Raw genomic sequence first — 24,984 nt, 5'->3', positions numbered from 1 at the left:
TTTTAATATTCCTTGTAAGAATCAAATAGGGAAAGGATCTAGAGACCTCAAACAAATCAGAGCTCAAATGACAGCTACTTTATTGACAAATATTGTAAGATAGATTCCCTGACACAGTCCAGTGTATAATTGCTTTTCTAGCTAATGACAGGAAGTAAAACCTTTTGAAATTTAATTTTAAAATTGCCACTCCTTTTCAATGAGCTCTAATAAAGAGAATGAGATCTACAGAGGGGAGGAGCAAAGGAAATACAGATAGGAGAGAAATTGCTGCAGCTGGTATAGTGGGTATCAGTTGTGCTACAACCCGAGTGTGACGTGGCAGCTGAAAGGAAAGAGGTGATTGTGACTAATCTTATGTAAAACAAGCCACACCTGTTCTTTTGAATACCACTTCTTTCCTCTGATTGTGAAGGAAGCCTGATAAGGAAGTCTCTTGTCATTTATATATATATAAATGGAGGGATCAAGCTTTATAATTTCCTTTATATATAAAGCAAACTGCACTTTGCTTTATATATAAAATAGATGTGTTGTTAATTCAGCCAGTGCAGAATTTAGCTCTGTGCTCACTGCTCTCTTCCTACAGCATCATTAGACAGCAGTATTTGAGCATTCAGTGTCTGGATATTTACTGTCTTCTTGTTTTAGGTGGGAGGACTGCAAGGAGTCTCCAGAGGAATGTATGATGGACCTGTGTATGAAATCCCAGCTACGCCAAAATATGCAACTCCTGCACCCTCAACTAAATCCTCCCCTGCCAAAAACCAGCCCCCACCAATTAGAAACCTCCATCAATCCAATTTCAGCTTATCAGGTAAGTCAGCCTAACTAAAGAGAAACCTTTTAAAGCCATGAGTATGGATTACTGGTGATGAATTTCAATTATAATTACTTCTTCAGTCAAATATGAAAGAATTGTATATAGTCATATACATGCATATACTTACATATATATATAAGTATATAGGTATAGTATAATATAATACTGCCTAGGGATATTTTACATATTGTCAAATATTCAAAATGTTTGCAATCTGAAATTTTCTCTGTGTCAATCTTTCAATATTATTTACCTGGCCCATTGCAATTAGCTGAGTGCTCTGGTTGATGTGACTGAAGCCCCTTGGCGTGCACAGCCAATGGGACTTGGTCCTGGTGCAACCTGTGAGCATCAGACATCTCACAGGCTGCATCTGCAACAGCAACTGCCAGACCTGAAAACCTCAGCTGTCCTTGTCCATGGTCATAAACCACGTGCAGAAGTTGTTCATAAGCAGATTGGAGTATTTCTTATCCTCTGCTCTTGGTGCCCAAAACATTTTCCATGGTACATAGGAAACAGACTGGAAAGTCATCCTTTGGGGTTGCTAGAAATGATTCTTGTAATCTGAAGACAATCACAAGTGTGTCAAATACTTTTTCTTCAAAAGTCTACAGCCCCAGTGGTGAATAATGCATTCATATGATGTTATGAAAGTAATTGGGTTTTCTCCCTTGTGGGAGCTGATGGTGGAGTTTTCATACTTTATAGATCTTCTCTTTAGAAACTAAGTGAAACTTGTGTAAGAAAGTCCTAGGAGAGCAAATATTTTAAAAGCCCTTCTAATGAGGTGATGTATATTTTTGCCATACAAATATACACGAAGCTATACAAAACAAAAAAAGTGCCTAGAAAGTTCTCATCTTAGCAATAACCAATAATTGGATTTTCATAAGCATCTGAAGCTGTGGTTTCACAGTGCACTGCTGGATCTGGGTTCTAACAAGGCATTTAGTGGTAGAAATTTGATCTGAATGATGCAAACCCAAAATTAAGCAGAAGCAGAGACTACAGTAACCTTTTAAAAGACCCCACACATTTATTACATTGCCTTTAGGAAATTGAGTGTGATCAGGCAATATTTAGCCTGTCAGAAAGCTTGCTGTCCCCTTAAGCTTAACCTTTCAGCATTTAAAATGCAGTTTGAAGCACTCATTTCCTCATGGATTTATGATTGCTAACATTAGATTTACTGAACTGTTGTCCAATGGACTCAGTAAGGACATATACTCTAAGTCAGTGAGGCAGGTTTGAAAAGTCCACTCCGTATGTATGTGTTTTGGGGTACTTTTTGTAGTTAGTAATAGTTTCTGTCAGGTCTGATCTCACAAAGGGAACCCAATCTGTAGCTTGTCATTGGCTCTTCAAGTTAGTGGAAAACAATCCTCCATGAATGGTGAGCATTAGTCTGATCCTAAGCATTTAATCCCACACTTCTCATTGAAGACAGAAACGTGTTCAGCACTTCAGTCAGGCTCAAGAGATGCCAGCTGATGGTGGTGTGAGGGAAGCATAGCCAGAAAAAAAACCCAGTACTGATGGCTTAATCCCTTTCATAGCTTTGTTTCCTCAATTTCTGTTGTTGCAGGAGCTCAGATTGATGACAACAACCCACGTCGTACTGGCCACCGCATCGTGGCACCTCCCGGTGGGCGCTCTAATATTACCAGCCTTGGCTGAAAAACAATGATGGACAGAAACACAAGGATGAAGGATCACGGGAATAATGTCCATTCCCTTCAATATCTGTGTTATCGAGCCCACAGTTTTATTTGGTACTAACAGAAATAAAAACTGAAATGTCCTTCTTTTTTTCTTTTTTTTCTCTTTTTTTTTCTTTTTTTTTCTTTTTTTTTTTTGTATAGAAAGAGGTGATAATAGTGTGGTGTGTTTGCTTGGAACTACTTGCCTCACAATTGTGCTTTCATGCCATAGTCACCTTAAAGCATGGTGCTTCCATTGCCCCTTTAGTGACTACAGGTTTTAGCTTTGTCTCGTAACTGAATGATGGTTCCTTTTCGCTGTATTAGAGTAGTTAATGCATGTTACTGAGTTATTTATGCAAGTTGCATTCTGTGAGTGAGTCCCTTTAGAACACATTGCCAACAATTGACTAGACACAATGCCAAGATTAATGTCTGTATTTAAGAAACACCACCAAAAACACTAATGAAGGAAGAAAATGGCCATCTGGAAAGTAAGCAGTAGAGTAGTATAGGCAGCTTCTGTTTAATCTTTAATTTATTATAAACCCAAGAAGCACTTCTCTCAAGACACAGAAACTCATTGGGACACGTAATGACAAATGGTCTCCGTAGCACCTGTCTGTTCCCACTCGGTACATTCCAAGTCTGTGTCCTTCTTGTTTCCATTTTAGACAGAGCCATAGTTTTTACATACCAATGCCATTGCCACCCCTACAGGGATTTCTCCACCTGGGCAGTAGTGCTCTCCTTCTGCATGAGATTTTTGGTACTTACAGATAATACAAGTTGCTGTCGGATTTTTAAAGTTTTGTACAAATTTTTTCCTTTGTAATCACATACATTTTTACTTACTCTACCGTATCAAGATCTACTAGTCGTGGTTCAATTTCTGAATTCAAAGCTTGTGAAATAAAGGAAATTAATTGATGGGTAAGCGTCTTACTCTGCTTTCCAGTGCTGTGACTTGGTGACTGAAAATTTGGAATGAAGGAACCCAAGAGAAGTTGTCTTTCAGGTTGATACCATGCAGCAGAAGACCTCCTTAGACCACAAGTATTGATAAGTGTATAGGTCTGCATATGCATACTAGAGCATGATACAGTATGTCTTATTAAACAGTACTCACAGTAAAAAAGTACGTACTAAAAATTGTACTTACTGTTGACTAAAATGTACTTACTAATAGTTGGATTTGATCTTAGGGTTCTTTTCCAACCTTATCAAGTCTGTGATTCTATGACATTGCAGCTGCCTCAATTTTGCCCAAATGAGACACAAATTAACTTTCTCCCAAAGACTTACAGATCTACATCTTCTTTGCCTAAAGGGGTAATTCACTGCCATCATCTTCATCTGTAATACAGAACTAGTACCCAGTGCTGCAGTTTGACCTAAGCTATATTTGACTTCTTTGTGGTTTTCTCTGCTGACTGAGCTGTGTCCAGGCATGGCAGGAAAAGAACATGCTGCAGGTAAGGTGAGGGAAGTGGACATAAATTCTCTGAGAGTGAAGGAAGTATTTCTCCTTGTCTTTCTGACTCACAAACTATGTAAAGAAACCTTATTTGCTGTCACTTTTTGCTTGTCTGATGGTGTTGCAGATGCTGTGGGAGGTGTAGCCTGCAGTGGGAGTGGGGTGTCATGGTATTAGCAAGTCAACAAACACCTCCCCTTGTGCTACTTTGCCTTTATCCACACTACAAAGCTGCAGCAGGAAAAATCTTGCAGCAGTGGGGTGCCACTGAAGTGCTTCTATCAGCTGCACTGCTTTTGACCACTGGACACCCATCCATCCCACCATGGAGCAGTAACTTGTGTTGGCACAGCTTGTGTGGTGCATGCCAGGTGAATGTGAGGCATAACAGTAGGCAGTAGCCTACCTGAAACTTGTCATTCTAAACTAGTATATTGTCACCTCTAGCTTGCCTAGGAAAGGAACTGCTACCCTGGAAAAATCCATTTTGGTCAGCTTGGTCTGAAACATAGCAGCAGAGCTGGTCTGAAGAGACAGCTTTTCCTTTGGCTTTGAGCTGAACCAGTGCAGAAACATTGCTATTCAGTCTGCAGTGAACTGAATTGGTTGCTCCAAAAAAAAGAGGAAAATAAAGCTTTTCATGAACAATCCCTTCTGCTAAGAATTCAAATTCATGTTTCCTATTTGCCTGGAGCATGCCCTCATTCTTGGGCTTCCTTGCTCATTTGGTGGCTCAGATATTTTATATGATATGAATTAAAATAAATTGCTCGCTTGGTGGTTCAGGTTTTTTATAGGAAGTAAAATAACACTAGCAGAGAAACCTGAGGACAGTGTGCCCTGGAATAACCCACCGCCTAGCAGGTAAGGCAATCCTGAAATGCCAAATCTCCATCTGCCTTGTCCTATTCCAACCCATTTGCTATGAGTGTTGACAGCCAGCAACAGCTGTGGTGATGTAACCTTGACAGCAGAAATACAGCCGGTTTGTGAAGCTACCTGGCAAATTTGACAGCATGAAAATTTCAGAACTGCTGGTTACAATTTCCTTATTGCATTTCTTGCACGTTTTTGTGCAAGTAGCAAAAATCATTGTGTAAATTGTGTTGAGATTCCACTTTCCCTACACACTTAACAGTATCTTAAACCAAAATCCCTTTGCCTACAAGCTGGTCAAAGATTCACTGTTAACATGCATTTATTTTTTCACAGTGAAGTGTCTGTGAATAAATATGTGTGGGTGTTTTGAGAGGCATTTCATGGTTCAGTGCTCCTGTATGAACAAGACTGTGCCTGTCAGGTCAATGTGACTCTCCTGTGATGTCCCCAAGAAGAAGCAGCCTAAGCCCCTGCAGCCTGCCTGCTCTTGCTGTGGCACTGCTGAGGGGCAGCCTGCAGAAAAAACATGGATCCTCACCAGGTGAGAAGTGAAGGAGGCCTCACCTGGATGGTTACTGTGATTCCATCAGAGATGGTTACATGTGCCATTGCTCATGGACAGCAAAACAAAGCAAGGTAAGGGGTGCTTCTCCAGACTTCACCTGGAGTCTATATCATAGTAATGCCCCTGCACCTACTTCACTAACCTGTCCTTAAAAAACCAGAACACTACCAGTAAAGAAAATGTGGATTAGCTGGTGATCCCAAGTGCATGCTGCAGAAGAGGAAACTGCACTTGAGTTTGTTCCCTTGCAGGAACACCAAGCTGGGAGATGTGAACTTGGTGAGGAGCTGCTGTTATCTCAACTACAGCTGTAACCAGTGCAGAGCTTTCAGGCTTTCTGAAGAGTCAGACTTCTAAAAATCTGCAACAGGCTATGACCTTTCAATACCTGATGTAGCTCTAATGATTTAAAACTGCTCTTCCTTATTTCTATGTGCAATAGTCTGCTTAAAACCAGTCCTATGGCCAGGCTGGGAACTATCTTCATTAATCAAGTGATATGGAAGGGAAGGCTGGATCATGGTTGTGATGAACTTTGCACAAACTTTCCAGATAAATTTCAGTGATGGCAGTGAGGACTGTTGGGAGACAAGTGTATGGGAGATGGAATAATGTTACCCTTGATGTTTAAACACAGAAGGAAAAAGGCTTGACATTTTCCCCTAAATTTCTGCGTCATTTTTTAAATGTACCTGTAAAGCATGATCAAACCTCCATATTCTCCTTTCCAGAATAAAGAGAGGGTGCTCTATAGATCTGCACTATAAACTGAGTGTTTTTAGCTGTGACTGGTGCCTAGATATCCTGTTTTCCCCTAGTCCAAGTCTATGATTCTTTAACATAACATAAAAGTTCAACAGTATTAACTGCAAAGCAACTGCTTTAAGTTTTGTTTGGCATTTTCTGCACTTGTTTCTTGGTCCATTTAAACCCTGTCTTGTTCAATATCTGCCTCACTGACGTGATGGGAAGTGTCACACTATGCTCATCTGCACATGACATTAAACAGGAACTCGGTGTATCCGTGGGGGAACTCAAGGGGAGTGAAGTAACTTTTGAGGCCAAGAGTAGTGGGAGTTTTCACAGGAGATTGCTAACGTGACTGTGGGAGAAAAGAAAGGTCTGCAGAAAGTGCATCCCAGGAAAGTCAGGCAGATGGAAGCCTGGGAGGTGTCCCCCGGAGCGGGGGGACTGGCGGGGATGGCACAGGGCCCCCCGCTGGCTCCCTGCTCGCCTCCTGCCCCAGCGAGGGACGCGAGCACGGCGAGCTGCCCGGGAGAGGGCACTGCTGCCCTGCTTTTGGGACCGTCCGGACGTTCCTACCGCACAGAAAAAGCCATTTCAAACCGGTCTGGCCAAAGCACAGCACGGGGGAGACCCCCTTCGGGTAATGAGAAAGATGCTCGGGTGATTCTGCTGCACCCCGAGTGCGGCAGGAGCTGTCCTGAGGGGTTTGGAGAGAGCTCCGATGGTGACAGCTCCCCGTGCCATGGGTACAGAGCACTGTGGGGTAAAAACGCCTTCTGTCCAACGCCAATACCGTGCTTCTGTTACAAACAACAAACAAAACAAAACAAAACCCCACAAACAAACAAACAACCAAACAACCTAATAAAAAACCAAAACACCAAGAAAAATCCCCAACTAAAATGTCCAGACTGAGCAGGCAGAGCTACCAGAGTGCTGAAATAGCAGAATTGAATGCTTGAAAGGGTACTATTTAGAATTATTTTTTTTTACAACTGAGATGAAAATTAACCATTATACATGTGTGTGTAACAGGCCTGGTGAACTCGTTTGTACAGCAGCACTTCTGAGGCAAACTGTGTAACTGATGTAGTTCTCTCCATCCTCCAACAAAGGACAACCTAATCATTAGCAAAATATGTGTTTATTTTTAAAAAAGCAGAATACTCCCACTTCATGAAAGCTGCAAGTGCTTAAGTGCGACAATTTATTACACAATACAGGTGCTCTGTACAGCCAGTAAGAATCAACTGCTTTGCATAACATGAATTTCCCATAGGAAACATAATGAGCATAACAAAGTATATTGGAAACAAAAGGATGCACTTAAGGAAGAAGACTAGAAACTGAAGTATAAAAAGTGAAAGAGCAAATCAGTTTTCTCTCGTTTTCTCTAAAAGTAACAATTTGAATTCTAAAACAAAGGCAGACAAATACATATATAAAAATTTTTATACAAATTTAAAAAAGCATACATAAGACATAAAATAACAAAGGCTAGACCAAATGTCATCTTTTGATGTATCAGTACCATCTGAAGCCTGTTTACATATTCTCTACATTTTTACCTCTTTTTATTAGGCCGAAGTAGCATTCATAAAGATTCAATGTATCACATTTCAGGCTCCAAAGTAAACAGTTCATCACTATTGTGATGAAATCTTACAGAGATACACTGACCTGGGCCCAGTGTACATCTGTTCTACAAGTGCACTTTCCTCAGATTTATTCCAAATCTAAACTGTCTCTCCAGCACACTACCCAAGCAATCTCGAAGAGCTTGTATTAAAGACTTCCTTGCTCCCCCTTACCAAAACCAAGAGGGAATGTTTTATTAACAGCTAAGGGAAGTTGGGATTGATTCTTGGTCTGCAGCTAAAAAAGACTTATGGGTTATTATTGATTTTTTTCATTGTTCCTCAGCAAAGCAGCTCAGTAAGTACCTATAGCTGCTGAGATTCCCCAGAAGAATGCCTTGGTACACTGTGTTCAGACAGCTCAGACAAAGGCTTTTACTACCTGCTGCCTTTCTTTTTTAACATCTTCGAGTTTTTCCTTGGTTCAGTCTCCCCTTCATGTGAACTCTGTGACTTCTCTCTGAAAGGATAAATAAGAAAAGGAAAACAAAATTGCTGACAGTTTAAAATGCTATACTGCCCTCTTAAACTAAATTAATTTTGGTAAAAGAAAGGCGCTTGCTATATAAACTTCTGCACTCACTGGTTTCAGCTGCCTCTATTGAGGCTGCCAAAACAAAGTTGCAAAAACATAAACGTTCCTTTGTTGGGTCCCTGTTCCCTACACACGTCTCCCTTGTTGGCTGTGGGAAAGGAGTGCGTGAAAAGGGTTGATGCCATCAGGAAAAGAAGCCATCTCCTGAAGTCAGTCCCAGGCTGAGGTCACTCAGGGGATAAATACTTTTCCCCAAAGGCCTGTGGCTCCTGAGAGCCAACTGTTTGCTTTGCCTGTCAGCAGGATTTTCTCTGCTCAATATATCAAGCCACAGCAACCAGCTGGCTGGTTTGATCTGCCCGTAGTAATCAGCTGGCATCTTTCAGGTTTGTAGCCATTTCTTCTCTAGTTAGCACCCCAGCATAAGCCAACTGAAACATCTATCAAGAAAACCATTGTTAGAGCTGCTACTCACATCAGCCAAAGACCGGCGCTTGCCTTTATTCCTGAAATAAAGGTAGAAGTTGAAAGCCTAAATACCACAGACCATATTTTGGTTGCTACATTTCAGCCTAGTTCCACTGAATTCACTTGTCTCTGCTGATTTATGCTGTTTGTGACTCAGGTTTAAATAAAACTAAATAAAGGAAATTTGGAAACAGAATTTCTCATTTCTCTACCTTTAATCAAAGCTATTTATAAAATACATAGCAGTACAGACAAGCAAATACAGATGAATTTCCTAACTTTAAAAAAGATCATGGGTTAACAAAGGTTAAGTACATATGAGAGGTAAATATTAAGGAAGCTCAGCTAGTGAAAGCATTATGTTTTGAGTTTGATTGTCATACCTTCCTAAGAAGTAGATTTTGAAGTTTTTATATTAAAAAAAGGATTTTTTTATAAATAACTTTTCACAAACCCTATTTTTAGTCTCTAAGGTACCTGCATAAGCCAGAAGTTATTCCATGGGGCTCTTGAATATATTCATGAGAATCATCTTTTTCTGCTGGTTCAGGTGACTGGATGGTCTGCCTTTTGGAATTTGCTTTTTCACCTGAATTGTCAAATGAAGTGGATTAAAAAAAAAAAAAAAATAATAATCACATATAGTAGAGGCTTGTTTGGTTCTGATTAACCTAAACTAAAAAATTATGCTCTAACACTTCACACATACCTGTTTTTATTCCAAGGAAATCACTCCACCTTACATTAGCACAGCACACTGCTTTTTTACCACTGGTTAGTTCTCACACAGCAGACTGTGAACTGCCACACTTAACACCGAAGTAAGCTTCCATGTAGTGCAACAGGTGAAAGCCCTATCATAAATTTTCTTAGCAAGTAACTGAAAAAGGCTTTTTATTACCACCAAACAGAAGAAAAGGCAGTTCATATTTTTGAGTGATCCGAATCAGAACTACATGATGTTAAAAATTCACTGCTTTTAGGGCCCTGAACTAAGCTTCCACATACGTCCGTGCAGTCACAGTGCCTACCAAGGCAAACAATTCTGCATAGCTGAGAAACAACAGCTGGGGAGAGACACTTCAAAACTGTGCAGGTGAGTGAGCTACTTTTCCCTTTCAGGCACCCATCTTGCCTGCCAGCACCTTTCAAATGTAATGCCATATGTTTCATTCTGATAATGACAGAAAGATTGCACAGCTCAAAGGATGACACTTGTACACTGCACCTGAAATGTGGACCAGGAAACATAACTGCTATTCTAAAAATTTGCCCCTGAGTATCTCTTGAAGAATGAATTAGTATAATTAGTTAAAACTACAGTAGATTCATAAAAATAGATCAACCTTCTGATTCAGTAGGATTGTACATGTGTGGGAGGCAATTCTTCCATTCTACCAGGAGAATGAAAGCTGGGTGATTCAACTCTGCTGTGGATTTAGCAATTGAGCTGAACAGAGTCATTTCTAAGGGACATGACAAAGATATGAAAAATGTTTTGGTTTCAGCAAGGCAAAGCCTTCCCTCAGTGGACACAATGTCATCTATTGGCTAAAGGCTGCTCTGGAGTGAGGAAAGGTGACACTTGTTTGTGGCTGTGCTGCTGGAGAACTGGGTGACCTTGAAAGGTTTCATTACTTTTCTACATCCAAATTAGGGAAATGGCACTGATGAAGAATCTCTCCTGAAACTCTGGTGTGTTATACTGCAAAATCTGCACTGATTTGTGGAATTATGTGGGTTTTTTTTTTAACATTCAGGATAGAACCGACCTGCTGGCTTGCTCCTTTTGGAAGGCTTCTTCTTCAGAGTCAGTGGAACTCGGGTCAGCACAGCCAACTCTCTCACAAAGTCCTGCTCTGCTTCCTGCATGCAAAGACAAAGCAGCAACCCCTCAACACAACACAGCTCAATTCTGGGTTATGTTATTACATGTGGCACAACAAAACAGGCACACCACTGCAGAAACACAGGAAGCAATATGGGAAACAATCAGGGAAGTGTTCCTACAAGACAGTGATGTCTCAGCACTGATTTCAACTAGGGTAGCAAAGAGACCCCTACAATCTGTCCCATGTTTTTACACTGAATGTTTCAGATCCATGAACCATTTCACCCTGATTTACCCTTAGCTGATTCTCCAACTCAGTTCCTAGGTGGTGCAATCCCAGCAGCTTCTGTTTCAGAGACTCCAGACGAATTTGTTGCTGCTGTTCAAACCGAGCCAAAATCTTGTTTTGCTGTAGCACCACCCTGGTGAAGAGAAATGTAGATGTATAAATGTTGTCCAGTGCAAGGGAGGAATACAATCCTGTCAAAGTCTGTTCAGAAGATTTGTAGACAGAAAAGCTCATTAACAATATTGGCCCAGCCAGCTTCTGCTGGGACAGAAAATTTTGTGGTAGATTTTTAGATTTACTTATTTTAATAACCTGCTTTGGCTGTCCATAGCATACAAGGTCCTTTTGGAGGTAGGAATTACAGGAGTTTGCAGTGTCCATGGCTTTGGGAGCTGGAATTCAGCTCTAAAGTTGAAGCCTGCTTTCAAAACTATTGTATGTTTCTAGGGTCAGTTTTACTCTGGTTGCCAAAGGGCCAAGCTGTCCAAAGACCAGGTGTGAGGGTAAGGGATTAAGAATTAGGTATTTCATCCAGGGCTCTTCAGTACCAGACTGAGCCATCAACATGTTAATTCAAGACTTGGCAACTGAAACCATTAACAACCGTATTCTTCACTTGTTTTGCTTTTCTGGTTAAGGATTATTATTAACAGAGTACAACCTAAATGGCTGCAACTTTGCTGCATCTGTGTTTCTTCTGTTTTCTTTCCTCATCTACCTTGAAGCAATGCTGCCAATCACCCATCAAATTCCTCAGGGAAGGAGGTAACACAAATAGTTTCTGCCATTTACACTCAATGGAGCTGCTATTGTAATGGTCACTGCTTACAGAGGTTACCTTTCAGCATTTGCTTTTTGAACTCACAGTCCTAACCTTGCACCAAGGGCAAAAAGAAATAAAATAGTCAAACAATGTTGAGTTTATAGGAGTTAGACAAATTAATGTAAGCCTTGTCATTAATTACAAAGGACTAGACTATGAAAGAAATCTTAATGGCAATAGGAAAACAGGTTTGATTACTGATGATTATGAGACCAGCTTAGATACTGCATAGTTACATTCTTCAATACCACACTTCTGTTTGTGAAGCTTTTTGTGAAGAATTTGTGAAGGCAAATTTCAGTGTATTTTGTTTTATGATATAAGAAAAGATTAGGGGAGGAAAAAAAACTGATACAACAACTAAAAGTGAATTTGTATGTCAGAATAAATGACAAATTTGATAATGAATAACTAACAGATCTTTTTTGTAACCCTTTATTATATAAATCCATTTCTTTAACTCAAACAGGGATAAAAAAGTGGACAATGATATCTTTCAGTTTAGAAGAAACAGAATGTCTAAAGAAGGATTTAGCCTATTTACAATGTCAAAATTGCAGCTGTTGTATTTTTCTGGACAATAAACCAAGAGTAAAGACATTAAATGACTACAAAAATGTATCATGTACGTGACAAGCCATAGCTTTTTATGACAACTTACTCCTTTTTAACTGCAGTTCTTTTCATCTGAACTTTAAGTTTCATTAAATCAGTAATTAATTAAATATGATTTTTATTTAACTAACATTTGAGGGCTTCCATTCTAAATTTAGTGTGAGTAATCTTGATTTTCCAAGGCATTCACTGAAGCTGTCTTTCCATTTTGAGTATTTTTTTGGCCTTCAAACATTTTCATTGTATGTTTTTCAGTATATGTTTTCTCCACAGCAAACTAACAAACACTTTTGAAGTTCAAAGTACAAAGGATGAAATGTAATGAATTACATTCTGCATTGGTTCCCATCCTACATTTATGTTAAATTTCATTTAAAATTTGGCATATGTTTTGGCATTGTATTCCATTCTCTTTTCTTCAAACTGCCTAAATATAGTTCTTCAATCTGTAACTAATGACCATCAAAAAGTTTATTTAATAAGAAAGTAATTCTCTGAGATCAAAGGGCAGACATCATTTGGCAATAGGTATTTCTTTTCTATCAAAGACAAGTATAAAATGCAAACTCAAGACACTTATTCAGCTAGACATTTATGTAGATCTGCAATCACTCACGAAGTTTAAATAGACAGCAGTGCTGCTGCCTGGTCTAACCTTTGGTGGACCGTGGATGACACATTTAGGAGGCCTTTGGTGTGTTTTTCTTTCAATGCCAGTTCCTTCTCTTTACTCTTCAGTCTCATCCTTTCATTTCCTTCTGCTGAAATAATGTTTATGAAAATTTTTTTGCTCACAATTAAAAACTGAGTTGTGACAACTTTCATCAAAAATTAATTCTGATTCTAGGTAGTCTTTCCAAACTTACTGCTCCTTAGGGATATCAAGAACTTCTTACACACTCTATCACTGTGATCTGCTGCAAAGAGAATACTTTATGCATGATTTAGCTGAGATAGGAATGTCACTGAATTCCTGTTTACCTACTTCTCCCACTAGGCTAACTGATGGAATTCAAAGCAGCAATTTTCTAAAAAGACCTTGATGCCTTTAAGCAAGAACTGTAATACCTAAACAACAAATGAAATATAAAGAAAACCTTCCCCTCAGAGGTGTCTTATTCCTGGGAATGCCCAGCTTCACAAGATGTCCCCTCAAATGTCAGGAAACTATTCTGGTTACTTTTGCATATGCTCACTCAGTGACTGAGTGCTTATTTGCTGACCAGGCTCCTGACTCTTGGCCCTGAAGTCCTGCCTGGCAGCAAGGCTTGGGCTCATCTGACAGGACCTTGTATCACTCCTTTTAAACTAAACAGGAGAGAAATGCATGGGTTTATAACAGATCAGGGTATGTAACCTTCATCTGGGGAGCATCCAACATTTTCTGAACACTCAGAGAGGCTGACAGGCACCTTTCCTTCCAACTGCACCATCAGGGAGCAGTTACTGAGTGTACTCTGGGCTGGGCTGGGCTGGCTGTGCCAGCAGAGGTACTCTCCACCTTTGCTCCTGTGGCTGTGCCAGGCAGACTAAATTCAGATTTCCTAGGCCAAGGGATGCCAGAAGAAGCAAAATCCTCTAGCCTTACATTAAGCACAGTCACTGGGAGGCAGAATTGTCTTACAGTTGTCAATATCATACAAACCTTGTAAGGATTTCAGATGTTGGAGCTTTTTTCCTTCATAGCCTTCTGTGATTTTTCCTAATTGCTGGTAGTAGTTTTGCACCAGTCTACTGATATTATTGCTGGTCCCATACACACTTTCAACAGCAGATTCCACCAGTTTCTCCTATATCACACAGTACAAGTCACAATTAATTTTCCAAGCCCAAAAGTGTTTTGAACTGTTTAAAAAAACCCATACCTAATTTGGTATGTACACACAAAATTTTGAATATTGAATGTGGCTTTAAAAATGGAGCAGACTGAGATACTGAAAACCATGCAACATTTCAACACGAAAAATTGCAGCAAAATCTTTCTAATTTGCCTCATCTCCATCTGGGAAGGGATCATTTCCCTATCCATCCAATCTCTACAGCCCATTTTAACAGCCAAGCCAACTGCTAGCAAAGCAAGCTAATCTATGTGTAGCTCTGCTCTGACTTTGCATTACATAGAAAATCCAAATGTTTACTTTGGAAAGAAAAAAAATAACTATTTATTATTAATCTATGATATAAATTTTAATTTTAATTTTATTACCTATGAAATAATATTAAGCTGTAAGTATACAAACACTATTAATTAGTCACAAACCCTTCATCAATAGATAATCATCTCCATTTCTCTCTTCTTCTGCCATCAAGAGTTGTGACAATTTTTTTCCTATTCCAGTGTTTGACTTAATAAAACCTGTTTTGGCTGCTGTAGCAAATACTGTACTGCTACATAAGTGTTTGCTTGTAAATACTTTGCAAAATATGCTCAGTTTTAACACAGATCCTAACGGTCTTCTGCTAATACTTCCAGGCATAGGCTAATGCATACATTAAATTGCTTTCCATCTGTGCAAGGTGACCCTTGTTTTGTTTGGAAAACTGCTATTGACCATTTCCATACCTTGAACTCCTGTCCATCATCTGAACTCCTTCTTTCAGCTTCCCCCCGGGCGTACTGCAGCAGTGTCTGCCCAATCACCTGCTCCATGTGCTGCTGAAGAAACTGAAGAGCTTCTTGGATTTCTGTGACTAGCTGCTGGTGAAATTCTAAATTGGTTTCTTGTGTTTCTTCCTCAAGCTTCTCTTCCTCTTCACGAATGTGGGACTCCTGGTAATCAGTGAGACAGCACTGCCATTTAATTATGTTAACAATTGAAGTCAGCTTCACTTTGAAAGAAAGGCCTGCACGCATTCAGAATGTCATAGTTTTAGTAATTATAATAATACAATTTACAGAGGAGTTTGTACTGTCATTTAGCACATTTGCCTTTGCAACAGAACTATAGCCTCTGTTGTGACATGTACAGTACAAGCTGCATCCTGTCCCATGAGTCACTTCTATGTGATGTATTCACATGTATGTAAAATATCCCGAGTCCAGTAAGAGATAATTGTGGATGCCTTGATAAACTGCACAAGAGCAAGGCAGTTATGCACCAGGAAAACTTGCAGTTTGTGTGGTCTACCTGAGAAAAACTTGGCTTAGTACTTGGGAGTACCAACACCCTAGGGAGTACCAATGGCCCTTGGGACAGGTCCCAAAGGTGTGCTATAACACTTGAAAACCATTTGTACAACATCCTCTGGTGGCGAGTTCTAAAGCTTCTCCATGTATTTCTTAATTTTGAACCTGACATCTGGTAACACTGCTAGGTGCTCTCTTCTTTCATTAGAAACATGTAAAATGGTTCTCTACTCACATACTTGATGCCAGTTTTAAAACCTATGATATTCCAGAAGACACCTATTTTTTAGGATAAAGAGTTCAAGTCCCTTGAGGTCTTTGGACCATCCTTGCCTCCATTTTTGTGCATGAGAAATGCACACTTTTCATCTAAGCTCTCTTTAGTGAACAGCAGTATCTGCTTACCAGCATGACCTGTTCTGTCATCCTTAAGTGTAGTAGTCTGCCACAGAGGGCCTTCTATTCTGTTGCTGATGTATTTCTTATATTTATATACTCAGTTAAGGCTAAATAACATTAAAATATTCTGGGAGATGGGATAGTACCTATTTGATGCCTTCTTGGAAATAAGAAATGCAAGTAGAAAAAGAACATTCATTTGTAGGTATATTTTTATTAATTATGGGTTGTTCTGACATGTTATATTTATAGCTAAAACATATTTTTTGAGGGTTTTGAGAAAGTTGAAATGTCATTAAACTGTTTCTCACCTTTTTTAGAAACCCAATGTCATGTGATTATGCCCAAGCTAGGATTCATTAGTCATTTTACATTCTATAGGAAATCAATGGATAGACATGACATTGTCCAGCAGTATTAAACTGGCCCAAGCCAATTAAATTTGGGTAAAACAACACAGTATGTCTGAAAATGTGGTTGAGTGTCTGCTAATTAACCTCCTCCTGGACTCTCTCTTATAGATTCATTCTAGTTTTGGAGGTTGGTTGTAACATGTTTTTTCTCTCTTGACTCTTCCCATTCCACACCTATGTCCTACTTTTTCAGCAGCAAGAATCTTACATGTGTATTTTTAGGCATTTCCTTATGACATGGGTATTAGCTGGACTTGGAAAGAGATTGTAATGGACAGAAGCCAAAGGAACACTAATACCTGAGGACATTTCATTTTCATTGGGGAATCCAGTGATTGCATCAATCCATGTCTCCATGTGAGCTAAGTGAGAGGGAGTAGTGGAAAGCAAGATGCTGATCTTCTTATGGACAGAAAGAGAGAGAAAAAAGAATGAAAAATTATGACAGCTATAGAAGAACTTGCTTGGTGTGGTAGGAGTAAGAATTTCTCCTTGAGAACTTCTCAAGTACATATTATGATTCCCAGCAGAATTAGTAGGAGCTTCTCTTACCCTGAAGCAGTAGCTTTGCAGAAGTCCTTTATACATGTTGGCATCCTTTTTGCATTAGTATTTTCATATCAATAAATTGCTAAATAAGCTTGCTAGGGTAACACGTATCACAGATGGCTGTACACTCGATGAAGTATAAGGAATTTTAAATTGTCTGCCCAAACTACAGCAGGCACACTCAGAGACCTCCTATGCCAGCAATGTGCACACTTTTGACAGAGAACATTTACAGAGAACATTTTTCTTTCTCCTTGGAGCTTTTTTTTTTTTGTTTGTTTTTGTTTTTTTGTTGTTTTTTTTTGTAGTTTACTTCTGCCATGGTTTCTTCTAACGCCAAATATCACAGCATGTGAGACCCCTGGAGACAACGCACCTGGACACTGTACCTACCACTGCCTTCTGTAACTGCCACTGGTCCTCATCTTGGCACAGGGAGGATCCCTTCTGCAGGGTATGCTGCTCTCTCAGCTCCTGAAGCGAGCTCTTCTTTCTGGACAGTCGCATGCACGCCAGGGCTGCCATTCCAACTCTTCGGAAGGTTAACCTTCTGAGCACTGAACACAGCAGAAGTCGGTGCTTTTGCAATATATAGCTAACAGACCTGTAAAAAGGACCATTAAGAATTCATCAGTGAAGCTGCTTGCTGCTTTGGCACACCTGTGTTCAGCAAAGTCATTGCTTAAAGGTGACAAGTTATTCTTCATGCTGTGCAATGTCTTTTTGTACAAAGCATGCCTTGGAAAGCTGCTCAGGTGTAAAGAATGGGTACTGCTGTGTTACACTTATAGTCCTGTCACACTGAAGTTAAATTAAAATGAAAACAGAAATAAAATAGCTAAATAACCATCTATATGTTGCTGGAATTAACATTTTATCTTGCAAAAATGCAACTCCACTGTGACATAGGGAGTGCCAAGCGAGGCTGGTTCAAAACTAGAAACCACTCACAAACACAGCAGATACTCACAAAGCACACCAGGGACAAATCACATAAGACTATTTTTTCTAATTTCCAGGAGTCATGATATGCCCATTTTTTTTAATTTGCTTTTGATACTCAGACAAAAATCTAGAGCAATTGGCTCTCTGTCAGAAGGTGCTAATAGTCCCTCAGCACTGCTTTCCACAATGTAATGTACACAAGTTTTTAGCAGTGAAGTTTTACTCCACTGCTGACTGATGAAACTGTGCTTACTCATTGCTGAGGCATCCTAGTCTGCTTACGACACCTTGAATTATCTTCTCTTGTTTCTCAGACAGGTGCTTTTGCATCACAGCAGACAGAGCATACTCCGTTATCCAGAGCTAAAAGCAGGAAAAATAATTACAAATATAAGATACTCTGATTTCAGCCAGTCACTGAATAAAGAAACAAGGGTTTATTTTGCTAAAAAAATCATCCCTTCCTTCCTTCAAAAGGAAACTCATGCTGAATTAAAATTATTCTGTTTAGGAATATTTTTTTCAATTATCAAAACCTTAAAACAAAACTCACTGAAAAGAGAAGCTTTGCACTGGTTTGCATCAGTCCTGAGCTGTGTCTCCTACAAATGTTTTGGTTTCAACAACAGAGGAACAAGAAAAAGATAACAATATGACACAAAATACTGCATTGACTCTGATCAGCAGGTTGCAGTAAACCTTTTATTTAATTATTATTTTTTATTATTATTATTACTATTACTATTATTTAATTTTATTTTAATTAATTGTTTTATTTTCACGAGTAGAGAATGTAGTTTTTCTTCTCACTGAACAAAATAAAGACATCATCTTTCATCACACTTCAGTCACAGTAAACAGTGGATTATGTTGGAATATGCTGGAAATGGAGATTACATGATCTATAAGTAAGTATATGGACTGCAAATTTACAGCTCCTTCACGGTGAGATTTAGATCAAAGAATTTAATCTTTAAATTAATTTTAAAGGATTTGCCATTAGATTGTAAACTTTTGGAGATATGGACTTAGGATTTTGTTTAGTATGTTGCCAATATTTAAGGAATAGTAAGTCATAAACTGAAATATTTGCAAGGTTCCAGCTCTCACTGTAAGATGAAGAGTATATTTTAGGCTACTGACAGCTGAATAAAAGCAGGTTACCTGCTGATGTATCCAGAGCCCTAAATTAAATATAATACCCAGAGTGTCTGACAGTTTCACTTTGTGTTCCAGTGTCATTCAGAACAAGAGGGACTAAATTTTCAATTATGGCAGACAGGTAGGTTTCACTATATCAGCACATCCAGCAAAGTATTAGATGTTGTCCTGGTTGCAGGAGGGGGTGAAGCCAAGTGTGGTATGGGCACATTCAAGTTGTTATTCTATACTACCCACATCATAAATGTGGGGTGGTTTTGGGGTGAAAATGAGCACACCCCTCAGAAGTGGGCACCATTTTGCCTCTCCCTCTCCAGCAGGGTGTCAGCACCAGCTCCTGCAGATCCAGCCCCTATCAGCAGCCCTGTTCCCCATCCCATTTTCTCCAGAACACACATGGTGCTGAAAGGACAGTGGCATCAACGCTCAGCAGCAGCAGGACTGGACCAACAGAGCCCGTGCAGAAGCTGCCACAGGGAAGGACTGGTGGGATCAAACCCCACTGGCAACAGTGACAACAATGGGGAGCCCCACTGACAGCAGCTGAGCTGAGCCTGGCCCAGCTGAGCTGAGCTGAAAGGAGATGGCAGAACGGTTGGAAAAGCGGCAGCGACCTGCAGGACCAGCGCAGCAGAGGGACAAACAATGGCACAGACACCTGTGCAGAACTGAACAGCAAAGCAGTGGTGCAGCCTGGCTCAGGGGATTTATTTGTCACTGGCTTTCATTGTTTCAGGCTGGGGGATGTGGGAAATGTTAGCCATGGGAGTTTCTTTACCATCCTGCCTTTGTTCCTGGTGGCCACATGGGCAGTGAGTGGGAATGGTCTCCATATTACCTTTGTCTGGGGTAGCCAAGTGGGCACAACCTACAGGGAGCATCTGCCATCTCTTTGTTTCTTCCTAGTGGTGAACTCCTCTTTTCCTGGGTAAAGCACCTTCTCTTTTTGTGTACCTTTGCTATTAATATTGCTGTTGTTATAGTGCATTTCTTACTCCATGGCTTTTACTTTCAGTAAATTGTTATCTCGACCCATAGTCTCTGCTTTTGCCACTCTCTTACTGGAACAGGCAGGGGAAGGGGAGTGGCTCATTTGCAGTTTAGTTTCCATATGGTGCTAAAACCAGCACAAATATATAATTGCACAATTGTTAGTGTCAGAAACTGTGGCCCAGTGATACTGGGCCTCTCTGCTGGATATGTGTTTTTTCATTGGGAAGCAGGAGAGAGGCTTTCTCTGTGAGCATAGAATGAACTCCCCTGGGATGTGCAGAGAACATCAGAAACTTTGTCATCTTTGGCTTCAAAATAAAAATGTATTTCTTTCATGGCTAGTGCCTTCAATGTAGAATACACAGTGACACATCTAACTGACCTCACTCCATGGAGAAAACCTTAACAAAACACATGTTCCTGAGCAGGATGCCTGACAAGGATGGGCAGGCAGTCAACAAGTGACAGATGGGAAGAGTGCAGCTGAGCATGAGAAGCACAGCCCAAAAGACTGCATGGCACTGGAGACCCACTAGGCTGCTCTCAGCAAGAGCCTCAGACGTACCTGTGTAGCCAGATCTCAACTGAGCTGAGTCTAGGTGAGTCTGATAATCACAGAGCACAGCTGAGCACAGTGTCTTCTCTGATTGCATGCTGCAAGCATCAAATTAAGGTCTATCAGGTCTCCAGGTATCATCATGACAGATGGCAAAGACTTGCTTGAAGTAATAATTGTTATCAGCATTTCCCTTTAGCAGCTCTGTGGATATAGCTCCTAGTATTTCACACCTCTCTGCACATGCCTTGTAGATCCATCACACTGTGTACTTTAATGTCTCTTTCAGCAGTTAAAGAAAAGTCTGAAAACGACCTTTTACTTTCTGGAAGTAATTTTATTTCCAGTGAGAGATTGGCTGTAGTTCAGATGTGGGTTTCCATCATTTTTGGAGACCTGATTATTTACTAAGAAGTTGCTCTTGAAGGGCAAGTCAAACATGAGAATATATATCACCAAGAGACAGAACACAGGAGATGATATCTGAATTACAACTGGAATGAGTAAATGATACAATATTGCAGCCAAGAACCCAAAATATAGCACCTCACTTGCTATCAGTATATCATATCCAAAAGTATATCCTATCACTGTCAGTGATAACAACGACTACAAAGTGCTTCTAGTAGTTGTTATTTACTTCTGTTTATGAAGAAACAGCCTAGTTCTGTAGTAGTGAAGAGTTCCTTCTAAAGAATGAGTCACCTTTCCCATTAAGAGTGCATTTAAGGTAATCTGTATGCAGAATTTATAAAATGCCTCTGCACCTCCCTGAGACCAATGGGAAACTGAGAATACAGCAGAAATTCCTCCAGCACACAGTTATTAAACTGAACAGTAGAAGTGCCTCAGTCGGGTAAGTAGTAAGAGAAAAAGAGGAGGAATTATTAAACATTTATGATGAGACAATAAAAAAGGAAGATTGAGAATTAGACCAAATACTAAACCAGTGTTTTGTCTCAAAAAGGCCATTTAGGAAGATGATCAAGATAGAAAGAATCAGCTGGAATAAACAGGATATTGTAAGTTTAATTGGAAACATCACCTAGGCAGCTCACTGGGATGAGCTAGCAGAGCTGGGTATTTTTCACGTCAAAAATACATGAAGACCTCACACAGAGAGGCAGAAATGTGACAGCAAAGATTCTCTAGGAATGTTGAGGCTGCTGGCATGTGGCTTCATACTTCATACTTCAGGCCAGGTGGCAAGGTCAGGCTCTGTGCTTGCACCAATACTCCAGTGTTGGGTCAAGTCACCACACACATCTCCAAGCTTTCTTGTTCTTGGGAATAGACTTTGCTCAAAGACAGGTTGTATGGAGGGGACACACTCATGCTGCTGCACAGACTTAGCAGCTGCAACAGAGCTCAGGCTCTCTGATTCCTGCATTCAACCAGTAAAACCAGTGACAGAAGTATGGTAAATGGGGGAGTAAAGCTCTAAGGAATGTCTCGCTTCTTGAAGTGTTATTCCAATAGCTATGAAAAAATAAACCAGAGAAAGTGGTAAAATGCACACCACGTCACAGCTGGCACAGCAGGTGCCAGTTCAGCTTTCTGGGTTTCAAGCAATGATGTGGGAATGGATGGAAATCTCATCCCATTTTTTTTCTGGAGGCTTCCAAATATTTTGCTTCTTGGTTACAAGACCATTACAGGATCTTCTGAAGCTAAGTATTACTCTCTGGCAATAAAGGTGAGGAGTATGTCTCTCCCTTCTGTTTTGACATCTTTAGCACAGATTATTCAGGGAATGAAAGGAAAGTGATTTCTCTGTCTCAGCCTGTAGATGGGGTGCGATGCACACTGACTGCCAAGTGAGTATCATCCTGGTGCAGGAGGCTGCTCCCTGAAACTGCTCTCTACAGAAATCATGAGTTAGGGACTATGTGGGAAAATGCTCAACATTTATTTTCATTAGTCATTTACTCCAATTTTCCTCACTCATATCCTCAACCCTACAAGGCAAAGTTATATGAAACTGATTTTTTCTTTTCAGTTGTAAAAGTGATTCTTTTCACCCCAAGGACATCATATTCCAGACGTATAAATGCTAGGAAAGATCATCTAAAAAAAAGTAAAGGGAAAAATGTCTTTTAGAGCCACTTTGAAAAGCGCACATAAATACCCTGGTGAAAAGTCTTCTTTTGTTAAAACTTCCCAAGCCTGTAAAGCAGGTGACTGTGTAACTCTTAGCATAGCACTTTTATCAAGAGGGAAATGAAGGACGTATCTCCTGCTGCAAAATGCCTGACAGTTTAAAAGGCCAGTCAACATGACTGTTGATTTATGGATCTTTTGTCAGACCCAGTGTTGTAATGCAAAATACAATAGGAAAAATAGTATGACCCAAAAAATGTACCCCCGAAAATGTAGAATTGTAAGTTTCTTTCCCTTATCTTGTTCTCCCCACTTCCCCTTATTGGTTGTGTGAATTCCCTCTACACCTTTCCCTTGTCTTCAAAAAGGACTTCTTATCCATACCTCTTGCTCTTTCCCTCCTGCAACCTCACTCCAAAGGATCCCAAGAAATAAAGCTGTAACTGCCATCTCAGCAAAGGGGAAGAGCTCGTTTTTAGGTTCTTCTTTGACAAGCTAATCTATCTCCCCTGTCTCCCTGGCCACTGCTGGGCGGACAGCAGAGGCAGGGGACATTAGAAATTACAGCAACCCAGAACTCTAACACCTATGGGTTCTCCCAAATGACATAATCACCTGGCACAAGTGTCCAATATCTCTTCTTCTTAAGGTGGGAACCAAGTGCTCCTTTTTGTAGGACACAAGCGTCAGCTTATTGCTTAAATGTTCATGCTGCTGTTTTATAGTAGGAAAGGGACAAGAGATGCACTTTGCATTTGAACATAATATAATGGGTTGTGATGTTTTTCAGACTCATGAAAATTTATCAGCATTTCTTTGGTGGAATAGCTATCTCCCAGCATGCTCTCTTTGGAGATAAAGCAGATTTTTTCCCAGTTCAAATTCTTTCCAAAAAGCCACAAGCATTAAGTTAAAGAAGGTACTTAGGGTCCTGCACAGAATATTGTCTTGAGGAATCATAACATGAACTTCTCACTAAGAGAAACTCTTATCTCTTCTTGGAATTTATCCTGCAGAATCACTTGTCCTTAGGACATCTCTGTCTGCCACTCAGGAAATTTTTGTATTGAATAAAGCCTGGCTGCAGTGTTGGTGAGTCAGAGACCAGTGGGAGAGCTCTGTCATTGCTAAGTTAATTCCTCTATAGCTCTATACCTCAGTAATTACTGTTAATGATGTCAGAAAACCTTTTGGTTTTTTTATTTTTTATTTTTTTTCCAGCTAGGAAGTCATCTGCTTTACATTATTCATGCTAGGGTACACAAAGTGATGGAAAGTCAATTTTCTAATTTAAATAACCTATGCTTGGGCATGACCAAAACACCTGAATTCACATATAATGAATCCATCACACAGTGCTGCCCAAAGACCTATTATCTAGCAGCTGAGTGCTGGAGATGAACTAATCCTCTAAATCCTTTGAGAAAAAATCTCAGGGTATGCTTTCTCCACTCAACAGCGTGCCCAATGATAGCAGGAGGAATGTACAAACAGTGTTTTCGGATGAAAACGACAGACTTGAGATGTCCCTGCTCTGTGGTGAGTCTCTTACTTGTTAAATGCATCCTCTCCAGCCCTGAACAATGGCTGAGGTTCAATGGGACAGTGGGAAGGCCACAGGTACCCTAATGTGCACTCTGACATGACATTTTTCATAAACTGCACACCAGAACCTCCTGTTTCCCTGTGGTTTTTTATGACAGTGAATATCACCACACTGCTTAGGGCTCTGTGCACTACGAGACATCCTTCAGGCCATGCACATATAAGGACAGGCAATTTGTGCACCTGTTGGGAAGGTAGAATTAGAAAGAAATTAGAAATATGACTCTGTAGCCAGAAAGGCTAAGGAAGAAATACAAATGATAGCACGGTTTGAATAATTCAAAGTAACTGGGGTGGTATGCCAGAACACATTCTTTCCTGCAATAAAACCAAGCTGAGACCCCTCTCCCCAGCCTTATAAGGAAAGGTCTGAAGGACCCTGAAATAACTAAAAATATGCAAAACCAGTGATTTCTATAGGTCGCACACAAATGTTACTGTATTAGTATACTTAGAAAGATTGCTTAGTAAAGGAATAGAATATTCAAAGGTATAGGTTATATAAGTGGTTGAATAGGAGAGCTTGGCCTCTTTTTCCCCGGCTCTCTCACTTCTGTTCTGTTACTCTCTTTCTTAGCAATCTTAAGTCTTGAGCTCATGTATTCATATTTTACCCCCTTTTGTATTGTTCTCTCAGAGCCTGCTTTGAGCTCTATCTGCTGGCTCATAGCAGGCTCCCTCTCTCTCCCTCTCCCCCATGACCTGAAGTAAACTTCTAACACCTAACTCGATTATAGAGGCCGT

General features: G+C 40.1%; 2 protein-coding genes across 6 annotated transcripts in view; one reads left to right on the top strand and one right to left on the bottom strand.

Moving 5' to 3' along the window:
* Nucleotides 1–3,457, top strand: part of CRMP1 (collapsin response mediator protein 1) — a 49,603-nt gene extending 46,146 nt beyond the window's left edge. For both annotated transcript variants that reach the window (XM_058837753.1, XM_058837754.1), the window contains exons 13-14: nucleotides 652–817; nucleotides 2,412–3,457. In XM_058837753.1, the coding sequence (XP_058693736.1) occupies nucleotides 652–817; nucleotides 2,412–2,503 (258 nt within the window). In that variant the 3' untranslated portion in view covers nucleotides 2,504–3,457. The remainder of the gene's footprint in view (nucleotides 1–651; nucleotides 818–2,411) is intronic.
* Nucleotides 3,458–7,342: 3,885 nt separating this feature from the next.
* EVC (EvC ciliary complex subunit 1) overlaps nucleotides 7,343–24,984 on the bottom strand; it is a 50,394-nt gene continuing 32,752 nt past the window's right edge. Inside the window, exons 13-22 of one of the 4 annotated variants that reach the window (XM_058838568.1) lie at nucleotides 18,079–18,188; nucleotides 17,274–17,484; nucleotides 14,956–15,162; nucleotides 14,038–14,182; nucleotides 13,048–13,153; nucleotides 10,961–11,087; nucleotides 10,607–10,700; nucleotides 9,312–9,423; nucleotides 8,842–8,872; nucleotides 7,343–8,291 (exon numbers count right to left, since the gene is read on the bottom strand). In XM_058838568.1, coding sequence (XP_058694551.1) covers nucleotides 8,268–8,291; nucleotides 8,842–8,872; nucleotides 9,312–9,423; nucleotides 10,607–10,700; nucleotides 10,961–11,087; nucleotides 13,048–13,153; nucleotides 14,038–14,182; nucleotides 14,956–15,162; nucleotides 17,274–17,484; nucleotides 18,079–18,188 — 1,167 coding nt within the window. In that variant the 3' untranslated portion in view covers nucleotides 7,343–8,267. Of the gene's footprint in view, nucleotides 8,873–9,311; nucleotides 9,424–10,606; nucleotides 10,701–10,960; nucleotides 11,088–13,047; nucleotides 13,154–14,037; nucleotides 14,183–14,955; nucleotides 15,163–17,273; nucleotides 17,485–18,078; nucleotides 18,189–24,984 lie in introns of all 4 variants that reach the window. The other 3 variants (XM_058838565.1, XM_058838566.1, XM_058838567.1) reach the window with 3 other exon arrangements.

The sequence above is a fragment of the Poecile atricapillus genome, chromosome 4, assembly GCF_030490865.1.
Source record: "Poecile atricapillus isolate bPoeAtr1 chromosome 4, bPoeAtr1.hap1, whole genome shotgun sequence".
NCBI lineage: Eukaryota > Metazoa > Chordata > Aves > Passeriformes > Paridae > Poecile > Poecile atricapillus.
This window is presented reverse-complemented; position numbering and strand designations above follow the sequence as displayed.